Here is a 16,319-nt window from a genome sequence, read left to right as displayed (position 1 = left end):
ATGCTGCAAGGATGTGGGATCAGGAAAGGGAGGAACAAGGGTGATTTAGAAGAAACAGCTCTCCCATACCTGGAATATGTTGGAGAGGTCCCGCAGGTTGAAGATGTAGTGGAACTTGATGGCTGTTGGCAGGAAGTTGGAGGCAACCTTCTGGTGCAGGGCTGTTGGCAGGACAGGGCGGTGAGCAGGTCCCCAGAGACCCCCGAGCGTTCCCCAGGGGCTCATCCCACCCCAGCGGGGCAAAGGCTCACCCAGCGCTGCTGCCACCAGCCTGGGCTGCATCTTCTGCACAGGCATGGGCATGTTGTGGCGGGCCAGGTGCTGCTCCAGGATGGTGCCGTACACGGTGATCAGAGCCTCGCGGCTGGGGAAGCACACGGCCAGCACGCAGAAGTGGCGCTGCACAAAGGGCACAAATACACGTGGGCACTTGGTCCCACAGGGGCTGGTGCAGCCAGCTGGCACTGCAGGGTGCCCTGCCTCGTTCCACCCTCTGCCCACCTGCAGCCGTGGGTCGATGGTGAAGGAGCCTGCGGTCGGGTTCATGCAGGCCACGTACTGGCAGTTGCGAATGTCCTTCAGGGTCAGCTTGTTCCTGTCATACCTGTGTGGGGACCAGCACTGTGATGCTTTCCCTGGGGATGGGCACAGGTTCCCCCCATCGTGCCGTGCCCCTCCAGCACCCACCAGTGCCCGTGGTCCAGGTGCTGCCGAATCAGCGTGTGTGGTGCCACCGTGCCGTACTTGTCCACCTCTGGCATGTTCATGTCGTCGATGAAGTAGATCAGCCTTTTGGTGCCAGGTGGGCCAAAAACCCTCCCTGATTTCTTCTCCAGGGGTTTCTCAAGGACGGCTGCAGTGAGAGGAGTGGGTGGGTGGGGGTCAGCACTGCAGGATCCTGCAGCACAGCCCAGTGTGGGGGCAGCTGCTGGCTCTGCGAGCCTTACCCTGCAGCATGGCCGAGGTTGTGTAGAAGTTGAGGGGCACAGACTGCACCAGGTATTCGTCTGTGCCGAGAGCTTCCAGCTTGTCCCACATCAGGACTGACTTTCCCGTCCCTGCGTTCCCCACCAGCATCACCGGCCGCTGCTTCTCCATCAGCAGGTCCATGAAGTAGCGGAGGCGAATGGTCTCTGTGGTGTGCACCACAGCAGCCTGGGGAGAGGAGAGGCTCTGTCAGCCCCTGCACTGCCCTGGCACTGGCAGAGGCAGGATCCTCGGTGGGGGCAGCGTCCCAGAGCCCTGCACAGCGCTCCTGGCAGCTCCAACAGACCCTGTTCTCTGCAGGCAAACCTGGTCCCTTCTCTAAAGCAACACCTCTGATGTGCTCTGTCGTTCTAAAGACTTGCTGACCAAAACCAAGTTATTACACAGAACAACGTGAACAGCTCCTGAAACCACTACACAGCCACAGCTCCTCGCCCTTTTCCCTGACAGCTTAGATAACCTCTGCAAGATGCCACTGCAGGAAACAACAAATGAAGTGCTAAAGGACAATTTGCACTCAGGCAATAGTCACGGCTATTTTGTGAGACTCTCTGAAGCTGCAGGTTAATCTGAAGGTAAAGGAGACATGGAACTCACAGCCCTTGCCTGAGGCTTCTGTGGGGTAAAGAGAACCACTGGAAGCCATTGGGTTTGATGGGTGATACCAGTCTGAATCCTGATGATGCTCCACACATTACTGAGGGCAAGATTATGGAGTGACAGTCAAACAAACCAGATAAACACAGTACTCGTGGGAAATACCTGTAAGGGGACGTCGGGGTCGAGCTCGAACGCTGGCACTCTTTCATCCCAGAGATTGAATGTCTTTGTGTTTGGATGAATGTAATAGTCAAAAACTGTCCCCTGACTAGGAAACTTGATGGCTTTAAATTCTGTCAGCCACCACTTGCTGAACTGCTGGCGGTGATCCACCAGCTGGAGGACAAAACAGAGATACTCAGAGCCCAGCCAGAGGATGGGATGCAGAGAAGGGTGGCAGTGCTGGGCAGGCCCTTGGCTGTACCTGGTCCTGGAACAAGGCCCCACCAAAGGCCCAGATGCAGGCAAAGACGAAGAAGAGCTCGTATTGCTCCCGGGGTGAGTCTGGTGGGACATTCTGGGGTGTCAGAAAACATTCCAGCAGAGACAGAACTGTCTGTATGGCCGTGACATCAGGAACAGGGGTGATTGTCTTGAACTCAGACTTGAGCTTCTCCAGGCATGGTGGCAGGTACTTGTCAAAGAGGATCGTCAGAGCAGCCTTCTCAGACTTCTCTGTCCTTGTCTCAATCCAGCTGGCCACAATGCTGTGGGAGAGACAAACAGGGCTGCAGCAAGTATCCCATCCCATCCCATCCCATCCCGTCCCACCCTGTCCCGTCCCGTCCCGTCCCATGGATCCCATCCCACCCCATCCCATTCTGTCCCATGGATCCCATCCCATCCTGTCCCATGGATCCCATCCCATCCCATCCCATCCCATCCCATCCCATCCCATCCCATCCCATCCCATCCCATGGATCCCGTCCTGGCCCGTCCCAGCTCACGGGCTCCAGCCCAGGTCTGCGGGGTTGATGTAGAGGATCCCAGCCCGGGACACGGTGGCCGGCGTGGCCGTGCGCAGGTGGCTGATCTCGAAAATGAGCCTCATGGTGGGAGTGAGGGGGATGCGCTCATTGCTGGCCAAGGTGAGGACCTGGGGGAAGGGGCTCGTTGTGGGGGATGTCTGGAGCTGGTCCCCCCGACATCACAAACGAGCAAAGCCCCTGGGCTGTGATGGCACCAACCTTATTGTCATCCATGACTGTGTTCAAGGACTCGATCCACATGGGATCAATGTCTCCATCAAGGATGATCCATTTGGGCCCATCATGGGTGATGTTGGCCAGGTCACGCATGGCTGTGGAGAACAGACCTGCCCCACAGAGAGACTCAGCTTGTTCCTCTCCACACGCAGTCCTTTGCTGGAGGACACGTGGGATTGGTGCTCTCATGAAACACATCCCTTCTCCCTCCCACTCTGGGAAAGAGCCCCAAGGAAAAGTCTTCCCATTGCATCTCACATCCCACAAACTGAGCTCACAGCACTGGTGTCTCACCATCCTTCCATTCCCGTGTGGCTGGATGGATGATCCCAAACAGCTCATCACAGGTCACAGCCTTGGGGTCCAGGTCCATCGTGACCGGCCTCCTCTTCAGCATTTTGTATGTCTTGTTGAGCGACTTCAGCACCTGTGCAGAGAGGATGGTGCAGCCACAGGTGCTGATGCCACTGGGGCAATCTCAGCCTTCCGCAGCCTCTGCCTGCGGTGGGGCCATGGGGCCCTGCTCCCATCTGGATGGGAAAGCCCTGAGCTCCCTGAGCAGAGCCAGCCCCTGGACAGGGCCCCGTGTGAGCCCAGCCCTGCCCTAGCCCTGTCTGTCACCCTGCCGGCACCACAGCACGCCCAGGGTCAATCCTGAGAGCGTGCCCCTGTCTGCTCTCTGCCTTTGTCTCTGCTCTGCCCGGGGTATCCCTCAGGGCAGCCCCTGAGCTGTGATCCCAAACCTGCTCAGCTGCAGGGCTGGCACACGGTGCCCGAGGGCCTGGCACTGCTGTCCTCTGCCCGAACATGCTCTGGCAGGGCTGGGGGCTGCACAGCCCTCACCAAGGAGCCATGGGAGGCCACGGGATGTGCTTGGCCAAGGTCAGAGGGGCCCCATGGCCTCAGGATGGTCTGGCCCTACCTGGGACTTGCCGCAGCCGGCGTTGCCGACGACGAAGACGGAGTGTCGCACTTGGAGCAGCTCCTCCAGCTGCACCACCTTCAGCACAAAGTTCTCCTCTGCCTGCAGCTTCAGCTCCACCACGGCCTCACGGATCACCTGGGAGGGAGAGCAGGCGCTGAGCACCAGCAGCCTTGCAGAGGCCCTGGAGATGAGCCGGCTGCCCCAGGAGCGCTGAATAGAGCATCAGCCTCTGGATCCTGCCAGGACTGGCACATCTCTGGGGATGGTGCCCTGCTTGGGCTTGCACCTTCTCAAATTCGAGGTTCCTCTTCCTGGGAACGTCCAGTGCTGGAAACAGGTCTCCAATCAGCCCCAAGAACACAGGCAAGTCATCTGTCACGATCTTGGGGATATTGAAGTCTCGTAAAGCTCTCATCAGGACCTGGTCCTCTGCAGAGCCGGGGTCCCCCCTCTTTAAGGAGCCTGCCACCACCAGCACGGACTTGATGGCCCGCAGCCCCCAGTCATAGTGGTCCTGTGGCAGGAAGCAGAGAATCACCATTTCACTTTGGTGGGGGAGAACTGCTTCAAACAGCACTGCAGAGGAACACCCTGTCCATCAGCCAGGTCATCACATGGCACCCACTGGGCTGGACCTAAACTGGGCTCATCTACAGGAGAAGCCTCTGTCAGTCGTGGGGGTGGTTTGGAACTGGGAACCTGACTTCCTTCTTGGAGGCACCTTTATAGTGTAAATCACCTCTCTTGAGATGAATAACATCTGAATGCTCTTAACTGGCCTAATTCTAATTCCATGTTATTCTGCTTTTGGGCTTCTTGATTCCTTCCTTAAGGCAGAAAGGTGCCATATGATGCACCTGGTAGAAGAGGATCTGTCCAGCCACAGACCTGAGCTGTGCAGAGCTGTCACTCTGTGTGTCACTACCAGCAATCCCACCACAGAGTGTCAGCTTTGAGGATCAAATGGACTCTTTCCTCTCCCAGACAGCACTGTGTAATATTGTTAATTACCTGTTTCGACAGCAGCTCTTTGCAGAGCGTGTAGAGAGTGATGAACTTCCTTGCCAGGAGCCTGGCATCAAGAAACCCCTCTGCCACAAGCATGATTTCGCAGATCAGTTCAAAATCGGGGACCACCATAGCACAGGGTCTAGAGAGGAGCAGCTGCAGTTGTCAGGGCTGCTTAGCACGTCCTTACCCTCCCACAGCTCCCAGGGTTTGCCCCCAGGTTTCCAGTGTCACAAACACCCAGCTGCTGCAGTTACACCTGCTGGGGTCTCCTGCCCAGACTCCTCCCAAGCGGGGCTCATGTCCCACCAGGCTGGGGCACACCAGCCCTTCTGCAGCCACAGGCTGAGTTTCACCAAGGACAGGGTCCCACAGCATCTCTGTGCTTCCCCTTCCAGTGCTTCACCACCTTTTGGTCAACTCTCTGTTGGATTTTAGTTGAGGGTGGCAACCCACCTGAGCATGTTGTCCCCATGCTGAGCAGCCCAGCTCACCCCACCTGGCACGTCTGGGGAGTGACAGGACTGTCCTGTGGTGCCAAGGGCTCCCTCTCACCAGGGCCACCACCCTTGGCTGAGGGTGCTCCAGGTGTGGCACAGGAGTGCCAGCACGGAGGGAAGGGCTGCAGTGACACCGACCCACCTGAACAGAGCTGGCACTGACCCACCTGAACAGAGCTGGCTCTGACCGTCCTGAACAGAGCTGGCACTGACCCACCTGAACAGAGTTGGCACCGACCCACCTGAACAGAGCTGACCCACTTGAACAGAGCTGGCATTGACCCACCTGAACAGAGTTGTCTCTGACCCACCTGAACAGAGCTTTCAGGTTCTCGGGCAGCTCGGTGCGCCCGGCGTAGCCAGGGTTCATGGTGATGAAGATCCCCACTGACGGGACCAGCGAGATGGTCTCCCCAAGGAAGTTGAATGTTTTCTTCCTGGCACGGATTGCATCCTGAATGCATTTTACCTGCCAGGTGAGCAGAGGTGTTGGCTCCCTGCCCAGTGCCCTGACTGCTCCCCAAGGTGAGCCTGAGGGTTTGGCTTTGCCAGGAATAATATTGAGATCTTGCTGGAGCTGCAGCAGCAGGAGAGCTGCCCTTAAACCAGTTCCTTCCTAATCACACCAACTCCCTGTGCCAGGTCATGGCAGAGCTGGGGGGTGACAGGTCACCAGGATGGTACAGCTGGGCTGTGAGATTTAACAGTGCCCAAATCCCCTGCAGTGCTGGGATTCCACCCCCCACCCTGTGTCCAAACAGGACATAGTGGAGAGAACAGTGGCAAACTGTCCTGTGAGCCAGGTTTAACTGTGTTGTGGGGACAGCACGCACCTGCACCGCAATGACAGACAGGACCTCCACCAAAATGCGATTGAACTCGTCAAAGCAGCCCCAGGCGCCGGTCTGGGAAAGTCCTTTGTAGATGTTCCCACAGGACTGGAAAGAAACAGCGGTGGGACAGGGCTCAGGCACTGCGATCCCTCACAGTGCAGTGGGGGATTTGGTGACAGGACTCGAGTGCTGAGAGCTGCTCGTGCCTTACGGACTGTGCTCTTCCCGAGGGAAACTCCCCACAGGGGTAAAGCCTCCCTGCCGAGGCTCCCCTGGGCTCCCTGACACAGGGTCCCTTGTCTCGGACACCCCGTGGTGCTCACCTGGGTGCCCCCATCCCGGGCCTACCTTGTAGTCCATCTGCTCGGAGCAGTTGAACACGTAGACCATCATGCCCACGGCCCGGCCCAGGTCCTTGGTGGTCTCTGTCTTCCCGGTGCCCGCGGGGCCAGCAGGTGCTCCCCCCATGTACAGGTGCAGGGACTGGGTCAGGGTGATGTAGCACCTGTGCAAGGACTGGGTCAGGGTGATGTAGCACCTGTGCAGGGCCTGTGTGTGTCAGGGTGATGGAGCACCTGTGCAGGGACTGTGTGTGTCAGGGTGATGGAGCACCTGTGCAAGGACTGTGTGTCAGGGGGATGGAGCACCTGTGCAGGGACTGTGTGTGTTGGGGTGATGGAGCACCTGTGCAGGGCCTGTGTGTGTCAGGGGGATGGAGCACCTGTGCAGGGACTGTGTGTGCCAGGGGGATGGAGCACCTGTGCAAGGACTGTGTGTCAGGGGGATGGAGCACCTGTGCAAGGACTGTGTGTCAGGGGGATGGAGCACCTGTGCAGGGCCTGTGTGTGTCAGGGTGATGTGGCACCTGTGCAGGGCCTGTGTGTGTCAGGGTGATGTGGCACCTGGGCAGGGAGGGCCGGGGCTGAGCGGGGCCGGGCCAGGGCGGGGCAGCCGAGCCTCACCTGTCGGTCAGGGGGGTGATGACCAGCCGGGGCGTGTTCCCCAGGTACTCGTAGGCGTAGCGCAGCTGCGCGTCGCAGATGTTGGCGAAGCAGTGCTTCTCCCCGTCATCCCAGCGGTGCCGCAGCTGCGACTGCCACGCAAACGCCTGCGAGTTCTCCACCTGCGGAGCAGCGGCTGTGGGCAGGGGGCACGGGGGCACTGGCACTGCCCGCCCGGCCGCTGGGACAGCCACACACCCTGCTCGGGGCTGTCGCCACCTCCCAGCGCTAGCACAGGGGGCAAAGGGGTCCCAGGGCCGTGCTGGGGTGCGTGGGGACCACCCCTCCTCACGGCCCAGCCCACACCCACTGACAGAGGTGCCCAGTCTGACTGCAATGGAATGACAGGAAACCTGTGCTCCAGAGTTCTGAGTGATGCTGCACCAAAAATTCCCTCTGGTACCAAATACCTTTGTTTGGATCATTTTGCTTATAACATCCCTTGCATGGACATCAATAGTACAGATTGTCATGATCTTCATTCTGTCTCCAGCACTCAGGTTCCCAAGGAGCAGTGAAATCAGGGCATTCAGCCGAGCGATCTGGGCAAGGACAGAAACATTGGGCATAGAGACGATGCCCTCGTTTGCCACCTCTCAATGACTCCTGGCCTGGCAGAGGGGCTCAGGCTGGCTCCAGGTCAGGTGCAGAAGATGCCAACCTGCTTTTTGTTATAATCCTTCAGGGCATTCTCGTACCCTTTCTCCAGACTCGCAAAGGCAACTCCAACCTCTGTAGTCCAGGCAATCTGGGTGCCCGTGAGAGCGATCTGCAGCAAACCGTGGGGACAAGACGGCCATGAAGAGGAACCTGCTGTGGCTCCCGGGGCTCTCTGCCCCTCCTCCTGCCCCTCTCAGGGCCCGTGCAGCAGCACCCACCTGGGCTGGATAGTCAAACACCCACTCCTCCCGTGGCTTGTCCTCGTAGGTGCCCAGGGCCTGGGGCATGAGGCTGCGCAGCGTCGAGCGCATGCACTCCAGCAGCCGGTTCAGCCACACCTCCACCTGAGGGGCACACCTGCACAGCTGAGCAGGCAGCTCCAGCCCTGCCAGGCTGCACAAACCTCCCCCTGCACCTGGCAGTGCCCTCAGAGAGAGCCCGGTGCCAGTCCTGCAGGGCACATCCCATGGGATGTGATGAGGGGTGGTCTGAGGGCAAACAGCCCAGGGGAAGCACCCTGCAACCCTCGAGGGACAGGGAGGCTGAGCAGGTTTACACCACTGTGCTGCTCTCTACCTACAATGCAGGTGCCATTTCTGGGGCTTTTGGCCAAAAATCTCTGTAATTGCTTTTTTATACTCCTGCCAGGCCGTTAGAGCAAAACCAGCAAAAGGCTCAGCCCATGCCCAGCCTGCCCCCTGCCCCAGGCTCCCCGAAGCCCAGCTGACCTGGCCAGACAGGTCACACTCTGCATCGAAGTCCATGTACTCCCCGTCCCGGCTGAACATCCCGAGGGCCACCTTCTGGGGCTTTTTGTCTGCGTCCTCCTGGAACTTCAGCTTGGCCAGACTGTCAAACAGCTTCGTCAAGTGCCGGGACACCTGAGAGCAGAGCACAGCCACTGTCAGGACCCCGTCACCTGCAGAGGGGTGATCAGCACTGGATCTGCCCCTGAGCGCTCCCTGGGCACTGCACCCCCAGGAACATGGAGCAGGGATGGTGCTCTGCCCATAGCAGTGAAAAATGTTCTAAAATTGCTCAAACAAGTGCAGGGAAATGGCAGAGGACTCAGCCCCATGCTCACACACAGCCTATACCTCAAGGGGCTCGGTCCCCTTGGATAAAATATCCAGTAGGTCTGCAGAGGAGACAAAATAGAAGCGGGGAAAGGCCAATCTTTTGGTCTCCAGGTATTCAGCCAAGGCCTTCTCACAGACTGCCAGCCTGCAGAAAACAGAAAATCCTGTTTTAACCCCCATACATGGGCTTTAGCCTTTGCTCAGTCCCTGTCTTGCTGATGCTTTGGAGAACCAACCCTTCCTTTGGCCTCCCAAATGCTTCACCAGGATCACTGGATCCTTACCTGTCCTGCAGCGCTTCCAGCTTGGTGTTCAGCCCGGGCTTGTTGGTGCACTCAATCACGTTGGGAGTTTTTACTGCATCAGCCACTAGAGCCTGAAGAGGAAAAACACTTCAGCCACCCGAAGTGGCAGAGAGCTGCAGGGAAAAGGAGAGGGGGAATGGGCTTCTCACTCGGAAATCCTCGTCAATGGTGTCAAATTTCTTCGACTCCTCTGGCAGTTGACTTCGTGTGTCTTCGGATGCTATGAAGATTGTTTCCAGGTGACTCCATTTCCTCTGTACCTCAAACCAGGTGTTGATAACAGTGTCAGTGGTTGACAGCTTCTCCTGCCAGTCCTGCGCCCTCTGAAGGAAGAAGGCTCGGTACTTGGATGCCAGCACGTTCTGCAGCTGCATTTGGTTGTCCTCCAGTGTCTCAATGAGCGCCTCATCCATCTTGAGCAGTGGGAGCTGGGTCCTGCCGTGGGGCTCATACTCAAACTCCATTGCTGCCCAAGTAGTGTCCAGGGCATTCAGCACCTGTGGTTGGGGCAGGAGGATGAGCTGGGGGCCGTGGTGAGGGCCCAGCCCCTGTGGGGCAGCAGGACGGAGGAGTGGCAGCTCCAGGCGTGGCTCCACGAGCCCTGTGTTCTCCCTGTGGGCTCCAGGAACCGGAACACAGGGCCTGGCAGCCACGGAGTCACGCTGGCACAGGGGTCCAGCAAGGCAGGGGAGGAGCTGAGCCCCCTTTACCTTCTCCATCCCGGCCTCCTTTGTCGCTTTGTCCACAATGCCGCGAACCTCCTCCTCAAACTTGTGCAGGTTGAGCTGCAGCAGATCCGCCAGGGTGGTGTTGTCGGACATGGTGAACTCCACCTGGAGCAGAACCAGCATGGTTGGGCCATGGGCTCCCCTCCACAGAGAGGAGTCCAGCAGCTCACCCAGACCAGCTCTTTAACACCCACAGCTACAGATCCCACACAAATATTTGCATGTGGCCAGATTTGAGCCTAATGGCCCCCTTCCCTTGCTGGGTGTGGATCTGGGGAGCCTCCTGGGCCGGGGATGGGCAGGAGGGCTCGGAGCACCTTGGCTGTGTGCATGAGCTCCTGCCAGTGCCGGTCCCTGATGGCCGGGTTCTGCAGCTCGCTCACGGCGCGCAGGGACGTCATCATGTTTTTCACGCTGCTGTCCAGCCCCGTGAACGCGTTCCAGCCCTTCACGTCCTTATCCAAACCCCGGATGTCTTTAGCAAATTTCTTGCACTCAATATCCATATCCTCAACGTTGAGCTCTGCCCACTTGGTTGTGTTCCAGCTGGTGATGCTCAAGTTCACCTGGACCAGGATACATTCGCACAACAGGGGATTAGCAGGAGCATTCCTGCCCGGGCAGAGGAGCAGCATACCCAGTGCCTGCACGCCCTGTGTGCCCACAGGGCCCCACTCATGCACACACCATGCAGACCTGCTCTAAGAGTAACAACCTGCCCCATGTCTCATCCTCCCTCTGATGGCCGTGAGCTCTCTGAGAAGCTGCAACAGCCCTGCAGCTTTGGTTGGCAATGGCAGCTGGCACCAGGTGCCTGTGCTGGGTGCCCATGCCAGCCACGAGCAGCCTGCTGTCCAGCCCTTGCCTGGATGCAGGGTTGGGCACTCTGCCCAGCTCCCAGAGCACAGCACATACCAGGGTGACCATGTCCCAGAGGTCCTTCAGCAGGCGCAGCTCCTTGCGGCACATTTTGAGCTGTTTGTACTCTGGGAATGACACCTCAAACAGCGCAGCTGAGGAGGCCAAGGCTTCCATTTCCTTCTCCAAGACTGTGATGCTCTTATGTTGCTGTATGGAGAAAAGGAAAAGGTGTCATCCGGGGACTGTGCATCAGGGACATGTCCCTGTTCCTGCAGGGGCTCCATCCCTGCTGCAGGTCCAGAGGAGAGCTGGAGCCAGACCTGGAGCAGCTGCCCCTCCCCAGCACCCAGTGTCAGGACAGCCAGTGGGGACAGCAGTGGCCCTGGTGTCCTCCCCTTCCTTACCCTGTTTAGCGACTTGTAGGGCTCTGGTTCTGTGTACGAGAAAGGAGCATTTTCCTGGAAGCTCTCCCGGAATGCGAGCTGCTGGACCTGTGTGGGAGCATGAGCAGCACGGGGCTCGTGAGGGCAGCCGGGACCCGGCAGTCGGGAGGAGCAGCAGAGTGCTCCCAGAGCTGCCCCAGAGCTGCCCCCCCGCCCCGGCTGGCACCTCGAAGTCCTGGCACTTGTTGCGGATGACGGCGGCCTCGGCCGCCTGCAGCGGCGCCGCGCTCTCCGCCACCCGCAGGCACAGCTTCTTGTTGTTGTCCCAGCTCTCGGGCAGCTTCTGCAGGGGGCACCACGTGCGGTCACCAGCCTGGCCCCAGCGAGCCCCTGCCCGGCCCCCACACCCTGGCAGCCCACCTGGAGCAGCAGGTGGATCTCCTCCGGCATCTTGTCCCCGTAAGTCTTGAGCAGCGCCACCGTCTCCTTCAGGGGCTCAAACATCATGTCCGTCGCCTCCTGCCTCTCCCTGACCTTCGCCAGGTGCGCCATCACCTCCACCAGTCCTTCATAGTCTCCCTCCTCCAGAGGTTTACTCAAGCCGGCAGTGGACTCTTTGATGAAATTCTGCAGCTCCTCGAGACTGAGAGGACAGTGCTGCTCACCAGGTGTCCCTGGGGCTTGGGGCTCACTCTGCAGGCCCCCAGAAACCCACCCCTGGAGGTGCCTGGAACCTTTCCATGGAACCTGCACCTCCAGGACCGTGTCCCTGGGTCAGCCCTGCCCTGGCACACAGACGTGCCTGTGCCACCTTAGCCAGGCTTCACTCAGTGGGAGCAGCCCGTCCCTGTGCCAGGCCTTACCTGCTGGTGACGTGGTGGGCGAGGAACCGCCGGAGCACCATGCTGTGGCCCTTGATGGCGCTGAGCAGCGCCTTCTTGAAGGGGCGGCAGTCGCTCTGCAGCCACCCCCCAAACACCCTGGTTTCCTCAAACTCCAGCACGTCTTCATGCAGCGCCTCCAACACATCGATCTGGGGACAGGAATGGGTCACAGGCTGTGGCTGGCACCTCTCTGGGCACCCAGCATCCTCCAGGGCACCCAAGCACCCAGCACATCCCCAGGCACCCGGCCCACACCTCCTTTTGAAAGAGTCCCAGGGGCGGTACCCCAGGTGCCAAGGGCTTCTCTGGCTCTGCTTTGGGCTCTGCCTCGCCCTCTTCAGTGGCACTGTCCAAGGTGAGGAAGCGCTGCAGGAACTCCTCGGGGGTCTCCTTCCACAGGTGGGAGTGCTCCTCAAAGCTGGCACTGAATTCTTCACCTTCTGCCATGGTGCTGACCACCAGCGACATCAGATGCTCCTGCATCCTCAGGAGATCCTGCTGGTCCTCCAGCGCCAACTGAAGGGCCGGGCAGGGGTCAGGGCCGGGCTGGGATGCGGCCACCCTCGCCCCCTCTCTGCTGAGCCGGAGCTGCTGCCCGCCATGGACTCACCTTGTAGCTGATGGCCCCCTCCAGCAGCCGCGGCATGGAGGCTGCCACCGCCTCCGTGTCCCCCAGCAGCCCCTCCACCAGCACCAGGAAGCTGTCGCCGGCCCCCACCTCCAGGGAGGGCTGGTACTGCACGCGGCCCTCGGCCAGCTCCATGCGCACCTCGAACAGCGGCGACACCGGGGCCTGCAACGGGCCGGGGGCTGCTCATGCCCCGCAGCCCCACAGCCCTGCAGGCTGCGGGGAGCGCGGGCACAGCCACCTTTGGCACTGACCAAACTGGCACCCCAGCCCAGCACCGGGACACTCAAGGCCACAACAGCAGCACCTACCTCGGGTTCCATATTGGTGAGCAGCAGCTGCAGGGACCTGTGGACGAGCATGCAGAGCCCATCCAGCACGATTTTGTCAATGTGTGCCATATAGTTGTGCCATATCCGTGAGGCTACATCAGCCTTAAACATCTCTGCGTTCTCCTGCCACGAGAAAACCAGCCAGGAGTGAACACCCAGCAAAGGCATCGGCTCCTGACACTGCTTCAAGCCCTTCCTCACACCCCTGTGAGCCATGCAGGGCTCCAGGGCCATGTCCCACCTGCACCATGCCCTGGATCTTCTCGCCTGTGCTCTCGATGAGGGCACGGCGCTGAGCTATGGCGTTTTCTCTGCCTTCAAGGTCCAGGAGAGCCGTTTCCTTGTTGTCCTTTCTTCCAAACAAGGGAGTGGCTGAACAGTCCTGCAGGGAGGAGAGAACGGGGCTGCTCTGCTGGGCCAGGGAAAGGACAGTCCCAGCTGGATGTGTCCCAGAAGGATGCCTGTGAAGTGCCAGTAAACGTTACCTCCATCAGCTGGGTGATGCTCTGCAGGTTCAGCTTCGCTGTCTGGACTCGTCTGTGCAGGTCGTGCAGGGTCTCCCTCATCTCCTGGATGTATTCCATGACACCTGGGAGGGAAATGGGCACACAAGCACATGCGGAGACACCCCAGGGCAGTGGGAGGTCGGTTAGTACCAGGGACCCCCAGAAGGAGGATTGCCAGCCTGGGATGGCCAAGGTGAGGGTTTGTACCTTCATGGCTCCAGAACAGAGTCTTCTCAGCACTGGACAGACGGACATCCAGGACCTCCCGCTCCTTTGCCAGCAGTGGCTGCTCCACTGGCATCAGCTGCTGCTTCACCTGAGCCAACAGACCCACAGGTGAGCCAGCACACCCACAGGTGAGCACCGGGGAACAGGTGCCCACCCCACAGTGGTGGATGGCACAGCTGTGGCCTGGCCAAGCCTCGGGAGGGGCAGGGACCTGAGGTGCCAGTGGTGTGCCTGTGGTACCCAAACCCCCCAGTCCCTTCCAGCCTGGAAAAGCAGCTGCGTTGCCTCCCCTCCAGAACCTGCCTCGTTGTACCAGCCCACGATGAGTGCCAGGTTGTCCCCTATCTTTTGGAAGGTTTCGTTTTGGGCAAAGAGGTTCTCAGCGTTGGCGGGGATGTCCTGCTGCTGCTGGATGTGCAGGTACTTCACCTCCCGCAGGACGGCCGAGAGCTGCGAGGGACACACCGCGCCCGGGAGGGCTGCTTAGCACCGGGACAGCCCCGGGAGCACCGGGACAGCCCCGGGAGCGCGGGACAGTGATGCTGGGGCTGCTGCCGCTACTGCTGGGGCTGCCGCCCGTGCCGGCACCCACCTCTTTGCTGAAGTTGACGCCGAGGAAGCCGGACTCGGGCTCCCGCTGCAGCAGCGGCTGCTCCAGGCTGAAGTGGCAGTCCTTGCCGGGCCCCCTCGCCCATTCCTCGTAGATCCTCTGGCTGTAGCTCTGCAGCAGCCCCATCATCTCCTCGTACTTCCCGGACACCAGCTCAGCCTCGGCGCCCACCATGGCCCTGTCAGAGCCGCAGGGAAGCCGCTGAAGGCAGCGGGGCACGGAGGGGACCCTCTCCGGGCCGGGTCCTGCCCCACCGGCGTCCCGAGGGACCGGGAGCTGCACCTACGGGTGCCTCATGGCCAGCAGGTCCTGGCGCGGCCCCTCCAGGCGCTGCTGCAGCTCCAGCGCCCACTTCAGCTTCCCGGCCACCGGCGGCATGTTCTTGTGGATGGCGGGGCCGCCCCCGGGCGGCGGCGGGCTCAGGAACCGCGTGTCGTACAGCATCTTCACGCTCTCCAGCTCCGCCTCGAACATCCCCAGCAGGGCCAGGTAGCAGGGGGAAGCCTCAGCCTTGATCAGGGGCCGCTCCAGCACGGTGGCAAACATGTGCACCAGCTGCAGGAGAGGCGGGCACGGGTTCCTGCACCTGGAGCAGCCCCAGGACAGGAGACACCCCCGGGTCCCGCGGGAGCTGTGCCCGTGCTGGGGCTCAGGTACCTTCACAGCAGCTGTCAGGCGGTTGCAGTCGTCAAAGCCCTGGCAGAAGATGGCAGCCAGCTGCTTGTTCGCATCCTCAACCTTCTTCTGGAACTCTGCAAAGTCTGTGTTCCACTCCTGCCATTGAGAGCAAAACGGTTCAAAGCGGCACAGCCCCTGTGCCTCCTTCTCAGATCTTTCAGGAAGGGTTTGCTGAACCCAGAGGGTCCAGAGCCAGCCCTGTGCTGCTGTGGGGCAGTCCCATGTGTGACTGCAGCCCGTTCTCACAAGAGATTTTTCTCTTTTCACTACACAATGTTAACACCTCCATTCCAGCACCCATTACATTTCCACTCCAGCACCCGCTCCTCACCTCTTCATCGGGATCCAAGGGATCGTATTTGCAGTCAGCAAAAGCCTTGGTAGCTTCACAGATCTCCTCAGAGATCCTCAGCACCCAGGTCCCAAGGAAGTTTCCTCGCACCCCTCCCAGCACCGTCTTCTCCAGCTTCTGGAATTCGATGGCTGCCTGGAACAGCTCCTGGCAAGCACAAAGCCCCGTGTACCTGGCTCCCCTGTGCCAGCCTGCAAGTGCAGGAGCCGCAGCACCAGCACAGCCCAGCAGTGCTGAGGAGCAGCCCCACAGGGGTGGCATGGCTGGGGTGTGCCCATCCTGCCGTGGGGGCTCGGGGAACCTGCCCTGGCAATGATGGCACTGACTCCCAGTGACGTCCCACTGTGCCAGCAGCCCCAGCCCACTCCAGGCTGCAGCTGAGCCCCCTCTGTGGCACTGCCTCCCCAGGACCCATCCCCAGGGCAGGGGAGGCCTCACTGTGCCCTGAAGTGCTGTGCTCTCACCTTGATGGCCCTGAGCCTGTGCAGGAAGGCATCCATCCTCCCAAAGATCTGCGGCGGGGGAAACTCCCAGAGCTCCTTCTGCTCCTGGGAGGAAGGGGAGAGGGGCTGTCAGCCCGGCGCTGGTGTGCAGGGTCAGAGTTCCTGCACCATCCCTGCACCCACCGGGAAGAACGTGCCCGTTAGCTCAGAGCAGTAGGTGCCGTAGGACTGGAAGAACTTCTCTATGATGGAGATGGCGTGTTTGAGTCCCTCCAGGGTCTCCTGGGGCTCTCCTTGCAGCCCCTTCATCATGTCCTCTGGGTTCAGGTATTTGTAGGTCTGGGACAGACACAGGCAGGGTGTCAGGAGGAAGGGGAGGCTCCTGCTGCCCCTTTCAGCCCCACAGACTTGCTGTGGTTGCCTGCAGCCCGTGCCTGCCCCAGACTCCCCCAGCCCCAGGGAGCTCTGCTGCTCCCTTGTCTGGGGCGTCTCCACATCACCGTGACTGGATTCTCCACATCTGCCCCCGAGAGGCAGCAGCTGGAGGGGACGGGGTGGGTCAGTGCTGGCCGTGGGGCCGTAC

At 60.2% G+C, this 16,319-nt stretch overlaps 1 protein-coding gene across 1 annotated transcript in view; it reads right to left on the bottom strand.

The window, feature by feature from the left end:
* The window catches only part of DNAH17 (dynein axonemal heavy chain 17), a 32,049-nt gene that overhangs the window by 13,469 nt on the left and 2,261 nt on the right, over positions 1-16,319 (bottom strand). Inside the window, exons 7-50 of the mRNA XM_059485638.1 lie at positions 15,920-16,075; positions 15,758-15,838; positions 15,273-15,440; positions 14,921-15,037; positions 14,550-14,818; positions 14,246-14,441; positions 13,957-14,103; positions 13,633-13,741; positions 13,405-13,508; positions 13,161-13,301; positions 12,899-13,042; positions 12,570-12,752; positions 12,215-12,475; positions 11,939-12,108; positions 11,496-11,718; positions 11,302-11,418; positions 11,097-11,183; positions 10,747-10,899; positions 10,149-10,397; positions 9,814-9,936; positions 9,253-9,600; positions 9,083-9,174; positions 8,817-8,943; positions 8,448-8,600; positions 7,938-8,063; positions 7,721-7,828; positions 7,470-7,601; positions 7,021-7,181; positions 6,407-6,563; positions 6,059-6,163; positions 5,537-5,694; positions 4,729-4,867; positions 4,004-4,231; positions 3,715-3,852; positions 3,087-3,219; positions 2,775-2,902; positions 2,535-2,683; positions 2,012-2,294; positions 1,750-1,923; positions 948-1,155; positions 688-853; positions 502-604; positions 252-399; positions 70-161 (exon numbers count right to left, since the gene is read on the bottom strand). Of these exons, the coding sequence (XP_059341621.1) occupies positions 70-161; positions 252-399; positions 502-604; positions 688-853; positions 948-1,155; positions 1,750-1,923; positions 2,012-2,294; positions 2,535-2,683; positions 2,775-2,902; positions 3,087-3,219; positions 3,715-3,852; positions 4,004-4,231; positions 4,729-4,867; positions 5,537-5,694; positions 6,059-6,163; positions 6,407-6,563; positions 7,021-7,181; positions 7,470-7,601; positions 7,721-7,828; positions 7,938-8,063; positions 8,448-8,600; positions 8,817-8,943; positions 9,083-9,174; positions 9,253-9,600; positions 9,814-9,936; positions 10,149-10,397; positions 10,747-10,899; positions 11,097-11,183; positions 11,302-11,418; positions 11,496-11,718; positions 11,939-12,108; positions 12,215-12,475; positions 12,570-12,752; positions 12,899-13,042; positions 13,161-13,301; positions 13,405-13,508; positions 13,633-13,741; positions 13,957-14,103; positions 14,246-14,441; positions 14,550-14,818; positions 14,921-15,037; positions 15,273-15,440; positions 15,758-15,838; positions 15,920-16,075 (6,954 nt within the window). The remainder of the gene's footprint in view (positions 1-69; positions 162-251; positions 400-501; positions 605-687; positions 854-947; positions 1,156-1,749; positions 1,924-2,011; positions 2,295-2,534; positions 2,684-2,774; positions 2,903-3,086; positions 3,220-3,714; positions 3,853-4,003; positions 4,232-4,728; positions 4,868-5,536; positions 5,695-6,058; positions 6,164-6,406; positions 6,564-7,020; positions 7,182-7,469; positions 7,602-7,720; positions 7,829-7,937; positions 8,064-8,447; positions 8,601-8,816; positions 8,944-9,082; positions 9,175-9,252; positions 9,601-9,813; positions 9,937-10,148; positions 10,398-10,746; positions 10,900-11,096; positions 11,184-11,301; positions 11,419-11,495; positions 11,719-11,938; positions 12,109-12,214; positions 12,476-12,569; positions 12,753-12,898; positions 13,043-13,160; positions 13,302-13,404; positions 13,509-13,632; positions 13,742-13,956; positions 14,104-14,245; positions 14,442-14,549; positions 14,819-14,920; positions 15,038-15,272; positions 15,441-15,757; positions 15,839-15,919; positions 16,076-16,319) is intronic.

This window comes from Ammospiza nelsoni, chromosome 19 (genome assembly GCF_027579445.1).
Source record: "Ammospiza nelsoni isolate bAmmNel1 chromosome 19, bAmmNel1.pri, whole genome shotgun sequence".
Taxonomy (NCBI): domain Eukaryota; kingdom Metazoa; phylum Chordata; class Aves; order Passeriformes; family Passerellidae; genus Ammospiza; species Ammospiza nelsoni.
The sequence above is the reverse complement of the archived record's forward strand: the minus strand, read 5'-3'. Positions and strand labels throughout refer to the sequence as shown.